This window comes from Sphaerodactylus townsendi, linkage group LG05 (genome assembly GCF_021028975.2).
Source record: "Sphaerodactylus townsendi isolate TG3544 linkage group LG05, MPM_Stown_v2.3, whole genome shotgun sequence".
NCBI lineage: Eukaryota > Metazoa > Chordata > Lepidosauria > Squamata > Sphaerodactylidae > Sphaerodactylus > Sphaerodactylus townsendi.
The window spans coordinates 23645761-23662843 of NC_059429.1; the positions used below are offsets into that span (position 1 = coordinate 23645761).

The 17083-nt window shown below is 45.8% G+C and overlaps 1 protein-coding gene across 2 annotated transcripts in view; it reads right to left on the reverse strand.

The window, feature by feature from the left end:
• Positions 1 to 9685: 9685 nt before the first annotated feature.
• The window catches only part of LHX4 (LIM homeobox 4), a 96788-nt gene continuing 89390 nt past the window's right edge, over positions 9686 to 17083 (reverse strand). Inside the window, exons 6-7 of one of the 2 annotated variants that reach the window (XR_007244656.1) lie at positions 11926 to 15173; positions 9686 to 9796 (exon numbers count right to left, since the gene is read on the reverse strand). Coding sequence is in view for 1 of the 2 variants with exons in the window: in XM_048498467.1 (XP_048354424.1) it covers positions 14779 to 15173 (395 nt within the window). In the remaining variant the exon portion in view is untranslated. Of the gene's footprint in view, positions 9797 to 11743; positions 15174 to 17083 lie in introns of those variants that run through there. The other variant, XM_048498467.1, reaches the window with a different exon arrangement.

Genomic DNA, 17083 nt, shown 5'->3' on the forward strand with positions numbered 1-17083 from the left:
TTTTTTCTCTCAGTTGTTCCTTCTCTTCTCCTGGCGTGCAATCAGACTAATTGTACAGAGAGCGATGTGTTCTTGCATTGGACATTGAAGTACGAGTCCTCTCCAGTTCTAGCTTGACCACTTAAACTGTTGGAGAACCATAAAGTACCACCTGTGAAACCTGAAGCATCTTTGAAAAAGTCAACAAGGGGCGCTAGAGGATACAGAAAAGGATGGAGAAGGAGCTGCAGGTGTACATCTTGGGGTTTATTTGTTTTGGGTGGCCATTCTAGTTTGAGGGGTCCTGCAGCTCCAGAGGTCTAATCCATTGAATAGAATGAGGTGGCTCTGCAGAAAGGGAAGTCGAAGAAAGTGGAGTTTCTCTCAAAGGGCACAAGTGCAGGGCAGCTTTGAAGTAGCCACCATGAGCCAAGAGGTCATTGCATGTACAGCGGATAAAAACATGGCAAAGACCCCATTTTCAAGTGTGCGCTAGGAGCATACAGCTATTCCCTCTTTCTCCTGTCACTGTCAGAATAAGTCCCAGAGGCGTGATTCTTCAACACTGCGGCATATACCCCTAAAAGTGTCTGACGGTGGTATTGGGGTCACTGGAAGTGGTTTACATGGGTTAAATTGCAAAGTTATGAATTTAGCAGAGTTTGCTAGCGAATGGGCTGGATCAACATCAGCAAAAATCAGACTTCTATTTCCAGCCTCCTGTTGGGTCCATGTCACTTTTCTTGCTGTTGTATCAGTTGCCTCTGTCCATTTTGTCTGTCCAAATATAATGGCACATGTCCAGTTTGCATCAGCTTTGCCAGAATTTATATTTTCACCATTCCTAGGGCATTTGGGACAATTGCATCCATCTATGCATGTTTCTTCACAGAGCTGGGCAGTGCCCTGAAAGCTGTGTTAAGACGAGAGCAACAAGCATAAAATAGACATCGGTCTTTGAAGAATGGACCTCTTTCTAGCGCTGTGTTCATCATGACATCGTGGAACAAAAATAAATAAATCCTAACTTTCACCGGTGGAGTCTGAACCAGCTGAGACCAATGTTGAAAGAGATCTTGGGGTTGTAGTATGTAGCTTGATGAAAATGTCAACCGAGTGTGCAGCAGCAGTGGACGAAGGCAAACTCCATGCTGGGGATTCTTAGGGAACAGGCTGAGAATAAAACAGTGTTTGTATAGAGCGATCTATGGTGTGACCTCATTTGAAATATTGTGTACAGTGCTGATTGCTATATCTTATAAAGGAGGCCGTGAATCTGGAAAAAGTACAGAAGAGGGCAACTTTAAAGATGGAGGGTTTGAACTGCCTTTCTTAGGAGGAAAGGTTGAAGAATCTGAGACTTTTAAATTAAAAAAATACAACTGTTAGGGAATATAATAGAGGTTTATAAAATTATACGGTGGGTGGAAAAAGCCAACAGATAACTTTTTCTGCTGGTTCTGTAATGCTGGAATTCAGTGTCAGCCGACAGAGTTGATTGGCAGTAGGCTCAGGGCGGACAAAAGAGAACATTTCTTTACTCCACAAGTAATGGAATTGTGGGATTCACTGCTAGTGATAGCCACAAGTGTATGTAGCTTTACAGATGGGTTAGACAGATTCACGGAGGATAAGTCCCTCGATGGCTACTTTTCTTTTGGTGAGACAAAGTATAGCCATGGTGACTAAAGAGAAGTTTCACATTCAGAGGCAGTGTAAACCTCTCACTACCAGTGCCAAGGAGGCAGCATTAGGGGAGTACCTTGACCTCTGTGCCCTGTTTGTGAGCCCTCTGGGACAACTGGTTGATGAATGGGTGAATGCTCGACTAAATCGATTGCTTATAAATCAAGAGCCAGCGTGGTGTTGTGGTTAAGAGCAGGTGCACTCTAATCTGGAGGAACCAGGTTTGATTCCCCGCTCTGCCACTTGAACGGTGGAAGCTTATCTGGTGAACTAGATTAGCTTGTGCACTCCAACACATGCCAGCTGGGTGACCTTGGCCTAGTCACAATTCTTCCGAGCTCTCTCAGCCCCACTTACCTCACAGGGTGTTTGTTGTGAGGGGGGAAGGGAAAGGAGTTTTTAAGCCTCTTTGAGTCTCCTCACAGGAGGGAAAGGGGGGATATAAATCCTCCTCCTCTTCTTCTCAGGTATAAAGCCTTTATTGGCATTATAAATTACAGTAAAACATTTATCAATAAAAAGCAAATAGAATGCACCAAATATTTACACATACAAATAGTTCCCATGAGTTTTGATTGTACTTCTTTTCCTCCTCCTCCTCCTCCTCCTCCTCCTCCTCCTCCTCCTCCTCCTCCTCCTCCTTTCTGATCCAACAGGTCTCATCTTACCTCTGCATCTGCAATGCAGTAAGTTCTAATGCAGGCATGCTCTTTGTTCACCTGTGAGTTCTCCCCACCCCTTCCAAAAAATCGGGATACTTGTCACGTGGACACTGAATCCAAAAATATTTTTGTTGGAATGCTTGCGCAACTAAAGTTTTGTATTTTAATTTTGGTGGAGAGTGCACTGAGAAAAGCATGGATCGTTACTGCATGGTTGGCAGCAAGGGCATCCCTTTGTGCAGAAATCTTGAAGTCAGCCATTGGTGTTGGACTTGTGCTGCGGAGAGATTGGCAGAAGTTAAAGAACAGAACGGTCACCTTTCCGTGTTCACTTAGCATACAACAGCCACCTTGCCCAGAAGCCAGGATTTATTTATTCTTTTGTGCTGAAGGTTATCCTTTCTGACATTTTAATGTTTTGAAAAGAAGTTCTCTTTGACAGACATTTTGTGTACTAAAAAGCGCTCTCAAAATAACACATGCCCAATGTGTGCCCAGACACAAAGTGGCAAATAATAGCGCCCACTGCTTTTACAAAGTACATTTGAAGAGCTCCCAGCTTAGGCCTGGATATGTTTATAGCACTTTAGGACTATTTGTGAAGTTGGAGCACTTCCAAAAAAGAGGGGGCTGGGGAGAGAAGGCATATATTATTGTTTATAATCTGCTTTATTCAGCCAAACCTTTTCCCCCAACAGCCCTCTGGATTGCTGCTTAAATCCTTTGGTGCCTTTAACTACCGATACTGAAAGTGGTTAATGCATATTCAAACTAAGCCTGGCATCTACTCCAGGAAATCACTTTAATTGAGAAGCATTAAATGTTAAAATGATTAAAATATATAAAGCCGGCATGGCGTGGTGTATAAAGATCCCAGATCCACAGCTTCGGAGTCCAGTTTTAGCCCTGAGCTTTGAAAACTAGTGCAGCTGGGAATTCCCAAAAAAGAAGGCTGGTTCATTTCCTTGGCTGATCGTGTTTGGTGCCTGCAGTGGTCAGCAACCAGCACTTTGTCGCTGAAAATGGTTGGCCACAAGCATTGATGGTGTTCACTGGAGAAGATGTCCCGACTGGAGTACTTCTGTTTCTCCTGTGTTGTGATCAAAATGCCTGCAGAGGAGGGTTGCAAGAGAATAATGCTCCTCTGTTTCAGGTATAGGGCTGCATTACACACCAAGTTCCGCCTTTTCGTTTCCCAGTTGCAAATTGCGACAAGTGAAAATTGAAGGGGCCAAAAGGAGACCTGGCAGGTTTGAAAGAATGTGGCCTGAATGCATTTGCCGTGTTCATGGAATAAACTTTTCTATAAATAACCAGCTAACCCAAATTGCATTTTTCTAAAGACGGCTGATGTGTACTTAGAACTGAATTGTCTAACACCACCCCAAGACCAGCAAAGTATTCTATAGTCATCTGCTGGGATTACACCTAGGGTTATGGGAAAGATTGTTCCTATGCCCTGGCTGTCTAATGTTGATTATACATCCCATAATAGAGCATCTGTTGCCAAGAGTTTTGTTTTTATTATAGCACTGACAACATGCATGGAGAGGGATCTGGGTTGAACCTAAATAGTAGTTATAGCTTTAGTAAAGCAGACACCACTACAGTGCAAATCACCAGAAGCAGCTAAGCATGGGGTTGTTGGATGAGCATCTGGGAGACCCAGGTTCAAATTCCTACCCTGCCTTGGAAGTCCACCGGGTGATCTTGGGCCAGTAATACATTCTCAGCCAGCATGGTGAAGTTGTTAAGAGCGGTGGACTGTAATCTGGAGAGCCGGGGTTGATTCCCCACTCCTCCACATAAGAGAGCAGACTGTAATCCAGTGTTTACCAACTTTTTCGATGTCACGGTACCCTTGACCTCACTCTTCATATCTCACGGTACCCCTGCCATCCCCCCCACCTTCCCCTCCCAGTGCCCCTGCTTGCACCACCCCCACCTTCCCCTCCCAGGGTGAAGGGAAGAACTGGGGGGGGGGGAGGAAGTAGCTGCTGACCTTGTGGCAGGCCCTGCCCTGAGCCAGCTCCATGTCCTTGCTGGCGCCGGCAGGAGACACCACAAAAGTGAGGGGGGGTTAGCATTGCCAGGGTACCCCTGGGACATGCTCACGGTACCCCAGGGTACCACTGAACCCTGGTTGAAAATCACTGCTGTAATCTGATGAACCAGGTGCATTTCCCCACTCCTACACCTGAAGCCTGCTGGGTGACCTTGAGCTAGTCTCAGTTCTCTCAGAATTCTCTCAGCCCCACTACCTTACAAGGTGTCTGTTGTGGGGAGAGGATAGGGAGGAGTTTGTAAGCCACCTTGAGACTCCTTGCAGTTGAGAAAAGCTGGGTATAAATCCAAATTCTTCTCCATCTCTTCAGCCTAGCCTACCTCATAGGGTTCTTGTGAGAATAAAATGGAGAGAAAGAGAGTGATGTAAACTGCCTTGGATCACCACTGGACAGAAAGATGGGGTACAAATGAAATAAAAGTAAATATAATCAAACTGCTCTGTAAATAATGGCTGTGTTCCATTTTGTGATTCAGCCAGATAGTGATATTTGCAACCGCTATGATAATGCAAACTTGGGTACCTGAAAAGAAGTAGCAGATCTCTGCCTGCCTTCCTAATCTAAAGGGTGCTTTGATGACTCCAGTAGAATAAATGTAATGTCAACAAGACTTTGTTGGAGTCAAACCAAGCTGTATTTGTTCACCTTCTGAATTCTATGACCACAGCAACTGGAAATAACTGTGACGTGCAACTTTATAATTGTATAGCCCAGCTGATGGTATCTGTGATAGCATCTGGTTCATGCAAGTGTTTCATTCCATAGTGATAGACCTGCATGGGACCAAGAAGAGCTTGGTCTGCTTACTGGTAGATTTATGTTCAGTCAGCTCCTAGACATCCTTTATAGACAGATCAGACCAAAGTTCCATCCCCTTCAACATCCAGTTTCCATCAATGATCAAAATGCTTCAAGAAGTCCACTTGGTGAGTTGCACTTCCAAATTCTGACGTGGGTGCCAGAACATTCAGAAAAGCTGAAGGCCTTACTTTTGGTCATACTGGCAATCTCTTACTGCTGCCTGTAGTATGCAGAGGCGCACCATGGGTAAATGGTGCCCGGAGACAAATTGTCTCCAGGATGCCCCCCAGGCTCTGCCCCACCGCCACCCCGGCTCCGCCCCCTGATGCCCCCAGGTTCCAACCCCCCACTGACCTTGACCCCGCCCATGTCACCATGGACATGGGCAAGGTCTAGGGTGCCCACCTCCCCTCCCCCTGCTGGCTGGGCTCCCAGCCGGCAGCCTGCAGTCTCTTCTGACTGGGGAGGGGAGAGTCCGGGGGGGGGGGGTTGAGGGTGCTTGGAGGCAGCAGGAAGTCCTGCTGCCTCATTGTTTTTGCGTGCCTCGACTGACACGGATAGGTTGAGGCACGCGAAAACAACAAGGCAGCAGGACTTCCTGGTCATGTGGGGGGCCAATTTTGCGCCCCCCATGTGACCAGAAGAGTGGCGCCCAGGGACAAGGGGTACCCCTTGTCCCTAGGTAGACACGCCACTGGTAGTATGTAAATTGTTTATCCTCGTGACTAATAGGCTAACTGAAGAGCTAGTTGGAGCTAATGCATACTGGGTGATGTTACTTCGGAAACCTTGATCATATAGCTTGTTTTAGCAGAGGAGGACCACACCACCACTGCCAAACTACATGGCTGGCATATCCAGTTGGGCTCACTACCGTTCTCCTCCACAAACTTTATTGGCTACAACATTGGGGTTGGGTAGTAGGAGATCAGGCCTGGCCTGGGAAGAGAGTGGATAATAATTGCCAAATCCTGCTCTTGTATTTGGCAGTTCAGTTTTGCAGTCACTGTTTTGTGTTTGAAAGTTCTGGGGTGCTCTCTGCTCTGACTGTAATTCCTGATAAGAGACAGAAAAAGTCACACAAATCCTAAAGAACATTTCATATTTATTTTACATAGAACTTTTTTTTTTACATACATCTCATGCCAACGCACAGGAGGCATATACCAAGAAACTTGCCAGGTTCCGGTTGGTTGGTTTGTTTACCCCAAAGACACATGGCAATAAATATGGGGCGTGGTTTTTTTCCCTTCTTAATTTCTCTCCAACAACTGAGACTTCACTTTAGAACTGTACAAAATGTATAACGGCAAGGAGGTGGTTATGGGCAGGGGTCGAACAAACTGGGAGCGGAATTTGTAAAGGATAACACCAGCCTTGCTCTATCACGTCTCTCGCTTGAAACTGCGACTGAAAACAAAAGGCAAACAGCTTCAGGGTTTCAGAGTCCAAGATGCTGAGTCGGGTCTTGGTCTCGGTCTCGCCACCGATGGAAGCAGAGACCTGTGCTTGCATGTTTGAACGGCAAAACAATTGGACAGAATTTCTGATGAGCTCTCAGCCCCCCGATGCACACAGTCTGCATCCAACAAATATAAAGGAAACCGTCTCGTTCCACAGCACTTGCTCCAAGTGACACCAGTGTGCTTTTTTGGGGTCTTGTATTTACCGAGCAGCACGGATAACGGATATTGCTGATCTCTGCAGTTGCAATTTTTGCTTTGTCGGTGTATTTGGAGCGACTCCTGCAAAAAAATAGACTACGGCCAAACCCAAGAAGGAGAAACAGCATGCCCGTGGTGTGCTTATTTATTTATTTTGTTTCCTAAGTTTAGCTTCAGCCATGGCCAGGGCCCTGCAAGCGCGAGTCATCAAACACAACTTGTTCTCACTACATTAGGTTTATATGAAGAGAACTGTTTCCAAGTTTTAAAGTGCAGTGTTTTAAATGGGCCGGGAGTGGGGTGGGGGGAGGGGTCCATTCCAGCCTTCCTTTATACAAAACTGAGCAGCTGTAGATTTACAGGTCAAAGCTAAAGTCATAGAAGAGAATTCTTCCATCAGACTGAAGGCTGCAGGAATCAAGAGGAGACCATATGTAAGGCCAGCAGACTGCAAAGATCAAGGAACACTTCAAGCAAAGCTCTTCCAGAGTTCCTTAGAGAGACATGAGTGGTAAAGAACGTTCAGCGATCAACTCAATTTCCCTTGGAGGTTGAGGGAGAGGAATTGGTTGTTCTCGAGCTCTGATTCTTTCTCCATCAGAACAATTTCAGGCAGACGACATTGCCTACGTTCGGCAGAAACGATATTCTTAAATCCTCCTGCAAGTGTTCCGCTTTATTAGACTCTTCACAGCAGAGCGTTATAATTTATGCTTAATCTCGGATGTGCAAAGCAAGCCTCATTTATATGCAGGTAAATTCCAGCCAGGGATGTCAATATCATTCCTGGAGTGCCGAAAATGTATAGTTCAAGCAAGAGAATCTGATGAGTGCTAGTTACCGTGGGGGGAGGTGGAAATTGCTCATTGGTTTTTTATGGAAGAGTCTTGAAGAATGCAGTAAAGCAGGATAACCTTATGCATACATAAAGCCTTTCAACCCCACCTACACAACATACCAGTGAATCATACCCTTTGCTTAACAAGCCAAGATCATTGGGGTGCGAACTGCCATCTGAATAAATGTTTCAAGAACAAGCGTCTCTCACTTCATGTCAGGATAAAAAAATGCCATTGGCATACAGCTCTTTCAAACAAAAAAGGAGCTATGTTGGCATCTCTAATTGGCATAGGTTAGTTGTGGCATGAATATTCACTCTCTCCCACTGTATAGTCACCCTACCCTTTGATTAACCCTAGGATAGCCCGATCTCAGAAGCAAAGCAGCGTTGCCCCTAGCAAGTATTTGGATGGGAGGCCCAGGGAATGCCAGGGGCATGACATGGAGGCAGGCAAATGCAAACTGCTTTGAATACTCCACCAAGAGTGACTTGACATCCAAAAAAAGTTCTTAATTAGGTGCAGGTCATTTCTGTGCAGCCTGTATAGAATCTGCACAAATCATTTTTATATGTGCAGCCCAACAGAAGGAAAGAGAGATGTGCAGATTTACCAGTCCGGTCTCTGAATTCACAAGTACCACAACTCCTTTTGGACAGGATTTTTGCCTTAACTTGAAAGTAAGGCATTTGCAGGAGTCAACTGGTGTTTCTTGTACACCGCTATCATGAACCCCATCCCTGGCTTGGCTAGATACTGTATGGGAGCGATGGTACAGTGGCTATTCTGAGTCACAAAAGGGTGGTCTGTGTTGGGAGGTCGGAGGAGAGCAGGAATTATCCTGTTTGCCACTGGCTTCAGCGTGGCTGCTTTCTGACCTAATAAACCTTTTTATGCACTTCTCAAAATCCTTATAATGCGATCCCATACCTGTCCTTCTGTTTCCTATATGGTTTATAATGCATTGACAGGCATGTCTCTCTCCAGGACTCTTCATTCAATTCTTGTCTCAAAGCTCAGGCAATTTTTTAAAACCTGTATCGCCCAAATCTATTTTTGCTTCAGTATTAACTGGGGTTTGTTTTTTTTGGGGGGGGGGGCGGGAAACAGAGACAATTCTGTATTCCTGATGGCTCAGTTTAGAAACAGTCCTTGCTGAACACATGCCAATAGTAAAAATGCCACAGTAATGCTTTATAAAAAAGGGAGATCCAGAGAATAGCAGCCAGATACAGTGAAAAGAGAAGCACTTCTTAACAGCTCTGCCGATGTGTATGAGAGCATTACAGGGCAGGCCCAATCCCAGTGGGCAGCTTTGTTGGATTGCAGCAGAAGAGCAAGATTCGAGTCTAGTAGCACCTTAAAGACCATCAAGATTTCCAGAATATAAGATTTCAAGAGTCAAAACTCAGTTTATCAGATCCCCTAGAGCGCAATTCTAAACAAAGATACACCCTTTGAAGCCCACTGAGCTTAGAGAATGTGGTGCTCAGACCAGGTGCTCGGGAGCAACAGCCTCAGACCAGGTGCTCGGGAGCAACAGCCGCAGAAGGCCATTGCTTTCACCTCCTGCATGTGAGCTCCCAAAAGTACCTGGTGGGCCACTGCGAGTAGCAGAGAGCTGGACTAGATGGACTCTGGTCTGATCCAGCTGGCTTGTTTTTATGTTCTTATGTTCTAATGGTGTAACCATTTCTGATGACGTTCAAGCGTAAACTTACAGTTCCCCCATTAAAACAAGACAATAATGTACTTTGGTTTTGGCAGAACCATACCACATGTTTGCAAACTTCAATCATGGGGATTTATTTTTAAAAATCATCCTAAAACTGATGTATTGTCGAAGGCTTTCACGGCCGGATTCAACTGGTTGTGGTGGGTTTTCCGGGCTGTGTGGCCGTTGTCTTGTAGATCTTGTTCCTAACGTTTCGCCGGCATCTGTGGCCGGCATCTTCAGAGGTGTATCATAGATACACCTGTGATGTAACACACTTCTCTCTGTGATGCACCTCTGAAGATGCCAGCCACAGATGCAGGCCGAACGTAAGGAACAAAATCTACCTAACCACGGCCACGCAGCCCAAAAAACCCACAACAACCTAAAAACTGAACTTGCGCTACTGTATTTATTTCTTCTACCTTGGGGGAGGGGGAGCTTGAGATATGAATCTTGCATTCTCTAAATCTTCCTTTCTGCTCAGACTGACCAACACCATCCCTGAACATACCAGCTTGTTGTACTGAACAGCTGTAACTGAGAAAGCCCTGTGTAACAGGAGTGCTTGCAAAGGAAAAAGGAAAAAAGAAACCTGAAATGTTCAAGTGTAAAAAGGTCACAGGTATTTTTACCTATTTTATATTCTCCAGCATGTGATCCCAATACGAATATAATGGTGCAGCGGGGGCAATTCTGAAATAATTGCTTTCTCTTTTGGAGTGAACGATATGGGCTGCTCAGTAATAAAGCTGCATTAGTCTTGGTACTATAAAAAGTCACGGTAATAAATGTCACAAAAGAACGGTTGCCTATTTGTGATATCGTCAAATAACATACTGGAAGTGTGGATATATTTAGAAAAGTGGCCAAGACGGTGCTCAGCCACGGCATGGGTCTTAGAGTGCTATTGCCTTAGCAGGGTGTGCGCAGGAATACAGCTGGATTGTTTGAACTCTCGGGGTGATCCGCCTTGAGCAGGGAGCTGCATTTCTTAAAACTTTTTTATTACCCTAACCCTTCATCAGTGTGTGGCGTATAAATCACAGGCTGGTCCTAAACCGACTGAAACGGTTCTAGGTTTTGATTGAAAATGCCTGGGTGCGGCGGCGCAGAAGGAACGTGAGCCCATTTTGAACGGGATCAATACCCACTGCAGGTATGCATGATGAACACTTCTTGGCTTAACTGCACAGGCGTTTTTCAAAATAGCCAGACACTTAACAGTCCAAATTATGTTCAGCTCACTAAATCTGAAAGGAGCCTTGGATTCTTCGCCTCCTTGATAGATTCCGGGAAGCGAAATGGCTTCAGCCGTAAAAGGGATATTCCAACGGAATGTCTTTTTCTGAGTCTGAATTTTTTTTATCTGTGTCGTTTTCAAGTTCTTTCACCAGGACTTTCCTTCACCTGGTTTCATTTTGGCCATAGATATGGCGGCTAAAGGCGGCAAGGAAGGACATTGGCTCACTTTCCTGCCACAGGATAACGCTGGATGTCTGAACAAATAGTGCAATCTCTTGGGCAGGAACAACAGCCATGTAGACTGAAAAGAATGTACAATGGGAAGTTGTTCTTCTTAGAAATAATTACAGTGGGACAGGGGCGGGGGACATACTTCCACACTGTGAGATGCAACATGCATCTTCATTTTCCATATGGGAGGATCCTGTAATGGCTGTTTTCTATGTGATTACATTTCCATAAAAACTTGCTCCTTTTGTCAAATTTGCTCTTAGCCTCTGAAATTTAGTTTGGGAAGCATACCTCAAAAACAGAAGGTTACAGAGTAATTCAACCATTTGTGTATGCTGGCACATATGAACCGATTCACTGATTGAGAGGCTGGTGCATACTGGTTCTTCTAGTATTTCATTTACTTAATTTATACCAGGCCTTTCTCTCCATTGGAGACCTAAAGCAGGTTACACGTGTTTTCTTCCATTTTATCTTCACAACAATCCTGTGAGCTGGCTGCACATTTATAGGTGCACGTCACCTGCTAGTGAATGAACACATGTGCATCTGCCAGCCAGCCCTTCACCTTTGTTGCTTCTGATGTCACTCCCACTAAGAGTCTTACTGAGGACATCAGTTCTAACCTAGATGGGCAAGGAAAGAGGCATCAGTCCAGCGGGATGTAGTGGTTAAGAGCAGGTGCACTCTAATCTGGAGAACCGGGTTTGATTCCCCACTCTACCACTTGAGCTGTGGAAGTTTATCTGGTGAACTAGATTAGCATGTGCACTCCAGCATATGGCAGCTGGGTGACCTTGGGCTACTCACAGTTCTTTGGAGCTCTCTCTTTGGACCTACCTCACAGGGTGTTTGTTGTGGGGGGGGGCAGAAAGGGAAAGGAGTTTTTAAGCCCCTTTGAGTCTCCTTACAGGAGAGAGAAATTGAACTCTTCTTCTTACATTCTGGGTGTCTTCTGATTCCAACTAGTGCATAGAAAACTTTGTGTTGGTTGTGGTGGGTTTTCCGGGCTACACAGCCCGGAAAACCCACCACAACCAGTTGAATCCGGCTGTGAAAGCCTTCGACAATACATTTTTTTTGTTCTTGTTAAGGTTTGTTTGCATCCTAGCAAGTACTTTTCTGCTGGAAAATGAAACGAGTCCAACATGCTATTTCATGATTCGGGGATCAATTCAACAGCGAGCTCTGATTAGCAAAAGATTCTGCCAGAATAAATATTGCTGATTTCTTAAGGTGCCACTAGACTTGTTGGTGCTGCTCCAACAGACTCACAGGGCTACCCTCTGGAATTATTTCATGCTGGAGACATCTAAACCTTAGCAAGTGGTAGGGAAGGGTTACCACTTGCCCAGCAACGCTCAGAAAAACTAAATTTTGTTGGCAGGACTTTTAAAAAATGGTTATCGCCTCTGGTTCTCATATCTCTGCTATGTAAAACCACCCCCCCCCTTGATTTATCTGTCTTGTGGCTAATAATGTCTTAGTTTGCATGATTGTCATGATGGTTTTCTAGCCTGTGGGTTGGAGCTGCGCTAAATGGATTACTGCCATGGATTTCCCCCCTTCATGCTGTAGAGCTGCCTCCTCGCAGGATTAGAATGTCATGGTTTCCAGTAGGATAGCAGAAGTGTTTTCTTCTGCGGATGGAAAATGTAGTCTAGATCTTCTAGCCCTAAGTTCATATTCTTCCTCATCCTAAAACACGGTCCTTAGCAGATGAACACTGAGCAAAAGGGGCCTTCTAAAGAAGGGCCACCGAGTTATTATTGCATCTTTTCCATCAGGTTGAGGCAACAGTTCTACTGTGGAGACCGTCTTCTGCAGCAGTATGATGGTGACATCATGAAAGGGAATACTCTGCATCCCTCAGAATGGGGCCACACTGTAAAATCTGCAGAAACAATCAGCGTGCACCAGGGGTAGAATGTCCAACCAGATTACCCAGGTGTGCCTGGGGCACAGAAGCCAATGCTCTCCATTTTTAATTGGACAAACTCAGGGCTATCACTACTTTGTGCTTGAATGGTAGGTAGACCTTAAGCCGGTGGGCATTTGCGTAGCTGGTGGGAGGTTGAGGCTGAATGCTTGCAGGTCACCTTCAGTCGCCTGTGCTGCATCCAGCAAGATCACAGAGGTCATAGGGACCATGGCAAAACCAAACAAATGGAATGAAGTGGACTCAAGAGAGGGGAGGACTGTCCCAAAGAACTGGAATCTATTTTTTTACTGGGATCACTGGCTAGGGCAGTACCCAACTGGGGGGTACAGCTGGTGGTCATGTTGCTCTAAAAAATCTGGGGGCAACAATGGTTTGCTGGCCTTCCCTAAACGGTTAGCGTTTTTGTTTAGCTCTGCTATAGTATAATATCTAAATCAGTGGTTCCAAACCTTTTCATGTTGCCGCTCCCTTGGCTTCCAGGGCACGTTCCTAGTGCCCCCCCTCCCCCCCGCCTGCCCACATACAAGCACACACCTCTTTCTTGGTATTAGGTCTACTGCAAATTCACAACAGCAGCCAGGAGAGTGCCGCTGCTTTTTCTTTAAAAGAATCTTGCCTGGCAAAGCAGCGGCAATGGGACTCTTTGCCTTAGCTCACCTGCCCACCCTGGGCTACACAGCAGGCGACTGCTGTTGCTTTCTCTTTAAAAGTCACCAGTCACCACATGGCAAGGACAGAAGGACAAGACCTTTTTCCTCGCCAGGTGGACCAGGAACCCCTGCCCCTAGTCCGCCCCCAAATTCTCTGCCACTCCGCTACAGTCCCAAAATTCCTCACCACCCCCTTGATGTTTCCACTGACCGCCCACTTAGGGAATGCCTAATCTAAATGTACTGCTATTTTCTCCGCAGCCAATAGCAGCAGTGGCCTATTGGTCAGTAAAGGGGGCCTAGAACCCAGGGGGACCACTAATGCGTCTACCATGCTTTAGCTACTGCCCATTAGGATAGGGGTGGGGGGAAGCCAGAAGAGAAGGAAAGCAACAGTGATATGGTCGAGGAAGAAGTGCAGTCAGTCCTAAGGGACCGCAGCACCCGCTTGGCATGCAGACAGCCCCAGGTTCGGTCTCCAGTTAAAAACATCTCAGGTAGGAGATTATGAGGAAGACCTCACCTGAGACCTTGGAGAGTCACAGCCGGTCAGAGTAGACCTCAGGGGACCAAGGGTTTTCCATCTCATGCATTCACTCAGAAGCTGCAATTTGGCTGTCTGCAACTGCCCCACCCCTCCTCATATATAAGGCAAAGATGGGCCCATCGTTCACGAACCATCCAAGGAGATATAGGGTGAGAAAAGGTGGAAAGGACACGCCCGCCAACTCCCCCTACAATTCCACCACTTCGAGAGTCATCGGTGATGCCTGGTTGGAAAAATATTGCATTGCCATTGCTTGCGCGCCTAGACTCGAGCAACTGGGAGCCATACCAGGTGATGCGTCAAGTTCACCCTATGCAGACATCACAGCCAACAACAGAGACCCTTGGCCAGGGGGAGAATCAGTGGATCTGTGTTTTGCTACAGCCTGTACCTCTAAATTCATACAAGTACTGTCCACACCAATGTGCTGTGTGCAGAGGGGGCCCCTCCTATTGTCCCACTCCAACAGAAAGCAAATATATATATGTGTGTGTGTGTATGTGTGTGTGTGTGTGTATATGTATATGTATATTAATAATATCATAACATCTTTGAAGCTCTACAGGAAAAAGAGAATGGGTTCCCATTCTAAAATAATAGGAACTTTTGCAGGATGGCACACCTGTGATCCTTGACGTCTGCTCGCTGTCTCTCTCCCTCTGTTTTTTTTTTTAGGTTAAGTATGCTTTCAGGCCAAAAGAGCAAGGGGGGATATGGCAAAAAATAAAATAAAATTGAAGGACAATTGGTACTTAAAACGGAGGATGATCCATTTCATCCAGCCAAGAAGCCGGGCTTGTTGGAAAGTCTGGATAACCCACACTGCTTCCGGTAGAAATATCAGAGGTTGGACCCCCGGCCATAGCTCTGAGTGTCTGACCCACTCCCTGCCCTCCGTGTGCTACGATTCCTAAATTATTGTCCATTGTGTAATCCAGACCGTTTAGCAAAGGAGTGTGCGATGGAAGGGACGATATGGAGGCCGGAGACTGGGGGATTCCGTAGGGACTTCCGTCTCTCAAGTCCTGATAGGATTGTCCTGACCCATCTATGGCGAAGGTGCCGTTCATGAGTGGTCCACCAGCCACCTCACCTGCGTTGCTGTAAATTCTATTGTTGTGGCCAAGCTCTGACAGTATTTGGTCTTCTGGAAAGGAAGCAAGGGAGACAAGAGTTTAGCTGCAAGGGTACTAAAGGTCATATTGCACATTTGCCACATGGGGAAAAAAGCACATTTTATCAGATTTTAAGTGCATGTTGTGTCCACTGCTCCCACCCCCAAAGTACATTGCCCTTAAATCCATTAAAAGTTGTCAGTGAACACTTAATTGTACGTTGGATTATGGTTCCGCTAGGCAAGGCTGCCAAGAAGAATGGATTAGGTCGACAAAATTCCATGGCTCTGATCACCTTGGGAGGAGCTGGGTAAATTTTTGTGTGAGGGGCCTGTGATAGCTCTCAGCCAAGGTACTCTTTGCTTGGAGGTTTACCGGGAAAGCGGAGAAAAAAACACAGTCCCCAGGAAGACAGTGAGCTTCTACCATCAATCATCCCGTCTCCCCTATTCTAAGGTTTTCTGTGGAGGAGAAGCCGATCTATGGCTACCAATCTTGATCCTCCTTGATCTGAGACTGCAAATGCCTTAGCAGACCAGGTGCTCGGGAGCAGCAGCAGCAGCAGATGGCCATTGCTTTCACATCCTACATGTGAGCTCCCAAAGGCATCTGGTGGGCCACTGCGAGTAGCAAAGTGCTGGACTAGATGGACTCTGGTCTGATCCAGCAGGGTCTTTCTTATGTTCTTATGTTCTGATAGATAGATGGATAGATATTCTTTTCAGTGTTTCAACACCTGGGGTTGCACAAGAGAAGCTCCCTCGTAAAAAGAGTAACATACTCATCTTTTTGGGAGGGGAGGAATGGATTCTGCCCCCCCCCCTTTGCATGTCTCATCAGACAGTTTAATGGTAAGATTTTAATTTTTATGGAAGCATCGATGTCATTCTAGCTGCTTAATTCATACTGCTTTGAAGCAGGCCCATTTACTACAAAATAGATCATACTAAATTCAGTAGGATTTCTGCAGAAACACACTTAAGCTCAGGTTGTAAATTAGTTTTCCAAATAATTCTCATTAAACCTTGAGCAACTAACTGGGACTGTTTTGAGAAATGCTAAGATCAACTGTTCACACAACACAGAGAACTGTAGTCCAATTTGGGAAGAATCTCCTCCCTCCTCCCACAAAAAAAAAAAATCCCGTGTCAGCCCAGGTAATTGAGGCAGGGGAATACGAGGGAAAAGAATTTATACCCCCACCTTTCTCTCCTGTAAGGAGACTCAAAGGGGCTTACAAACTCCTTTCCCTTCCTCGTCCCACAACAGACACTTTGTGAGGCAGGTGGGGCTGAGAGAGTTCTGAGAGAACTGGTCACCCAGCAGGCTTCATGTGTAGCAGCAGAAAAACAAATCCAGTTCACCAGATAAGAATCCGCCGCTCAGATGGAAGAGCGGAAAATCAAACGCAGTTCTCCCAATTAGAGTCCACCTCCTCTTAACCACTACACCATGCTGGCTCTGAAGAAGAGTCAGGTGTTCCAAATTTAATCCATAAGCCTCATCATTTCAGGAGTGGCCTATGCTAGGCAGCACCGACCACCATAGAAAATGGTGATGATAGCCATTCCACTGTTGCTAATGTAGGCTGTGTGCCAAGGATCCTCCACATAGTCGAAGTCTTCATGGTTTCTCATGAAGCAAGTATGGCACAGTGTTTAGAATGCTGGACTGGGACATACGAGATCCTGGTTCAAATCTACCTTCTGCACTGAAATTCACTGGGCAAACTTGGGATAGTCACAGTCTCTCAGCATAACTGACTTCTGACACTTGTGATTAAAAACAGAGGAAGGGAATGAACCATGTGTACCACTTTGAACTCCTCGAAGAAAAGCAGGATAGAAATGTACTAAATAAATCAAAACCAGAGAACGGAGAGCACAGAAAGCATCCTGGTTGTCACTTGAACGACAAAGAGGCCGTCCATTAACCCTCACTT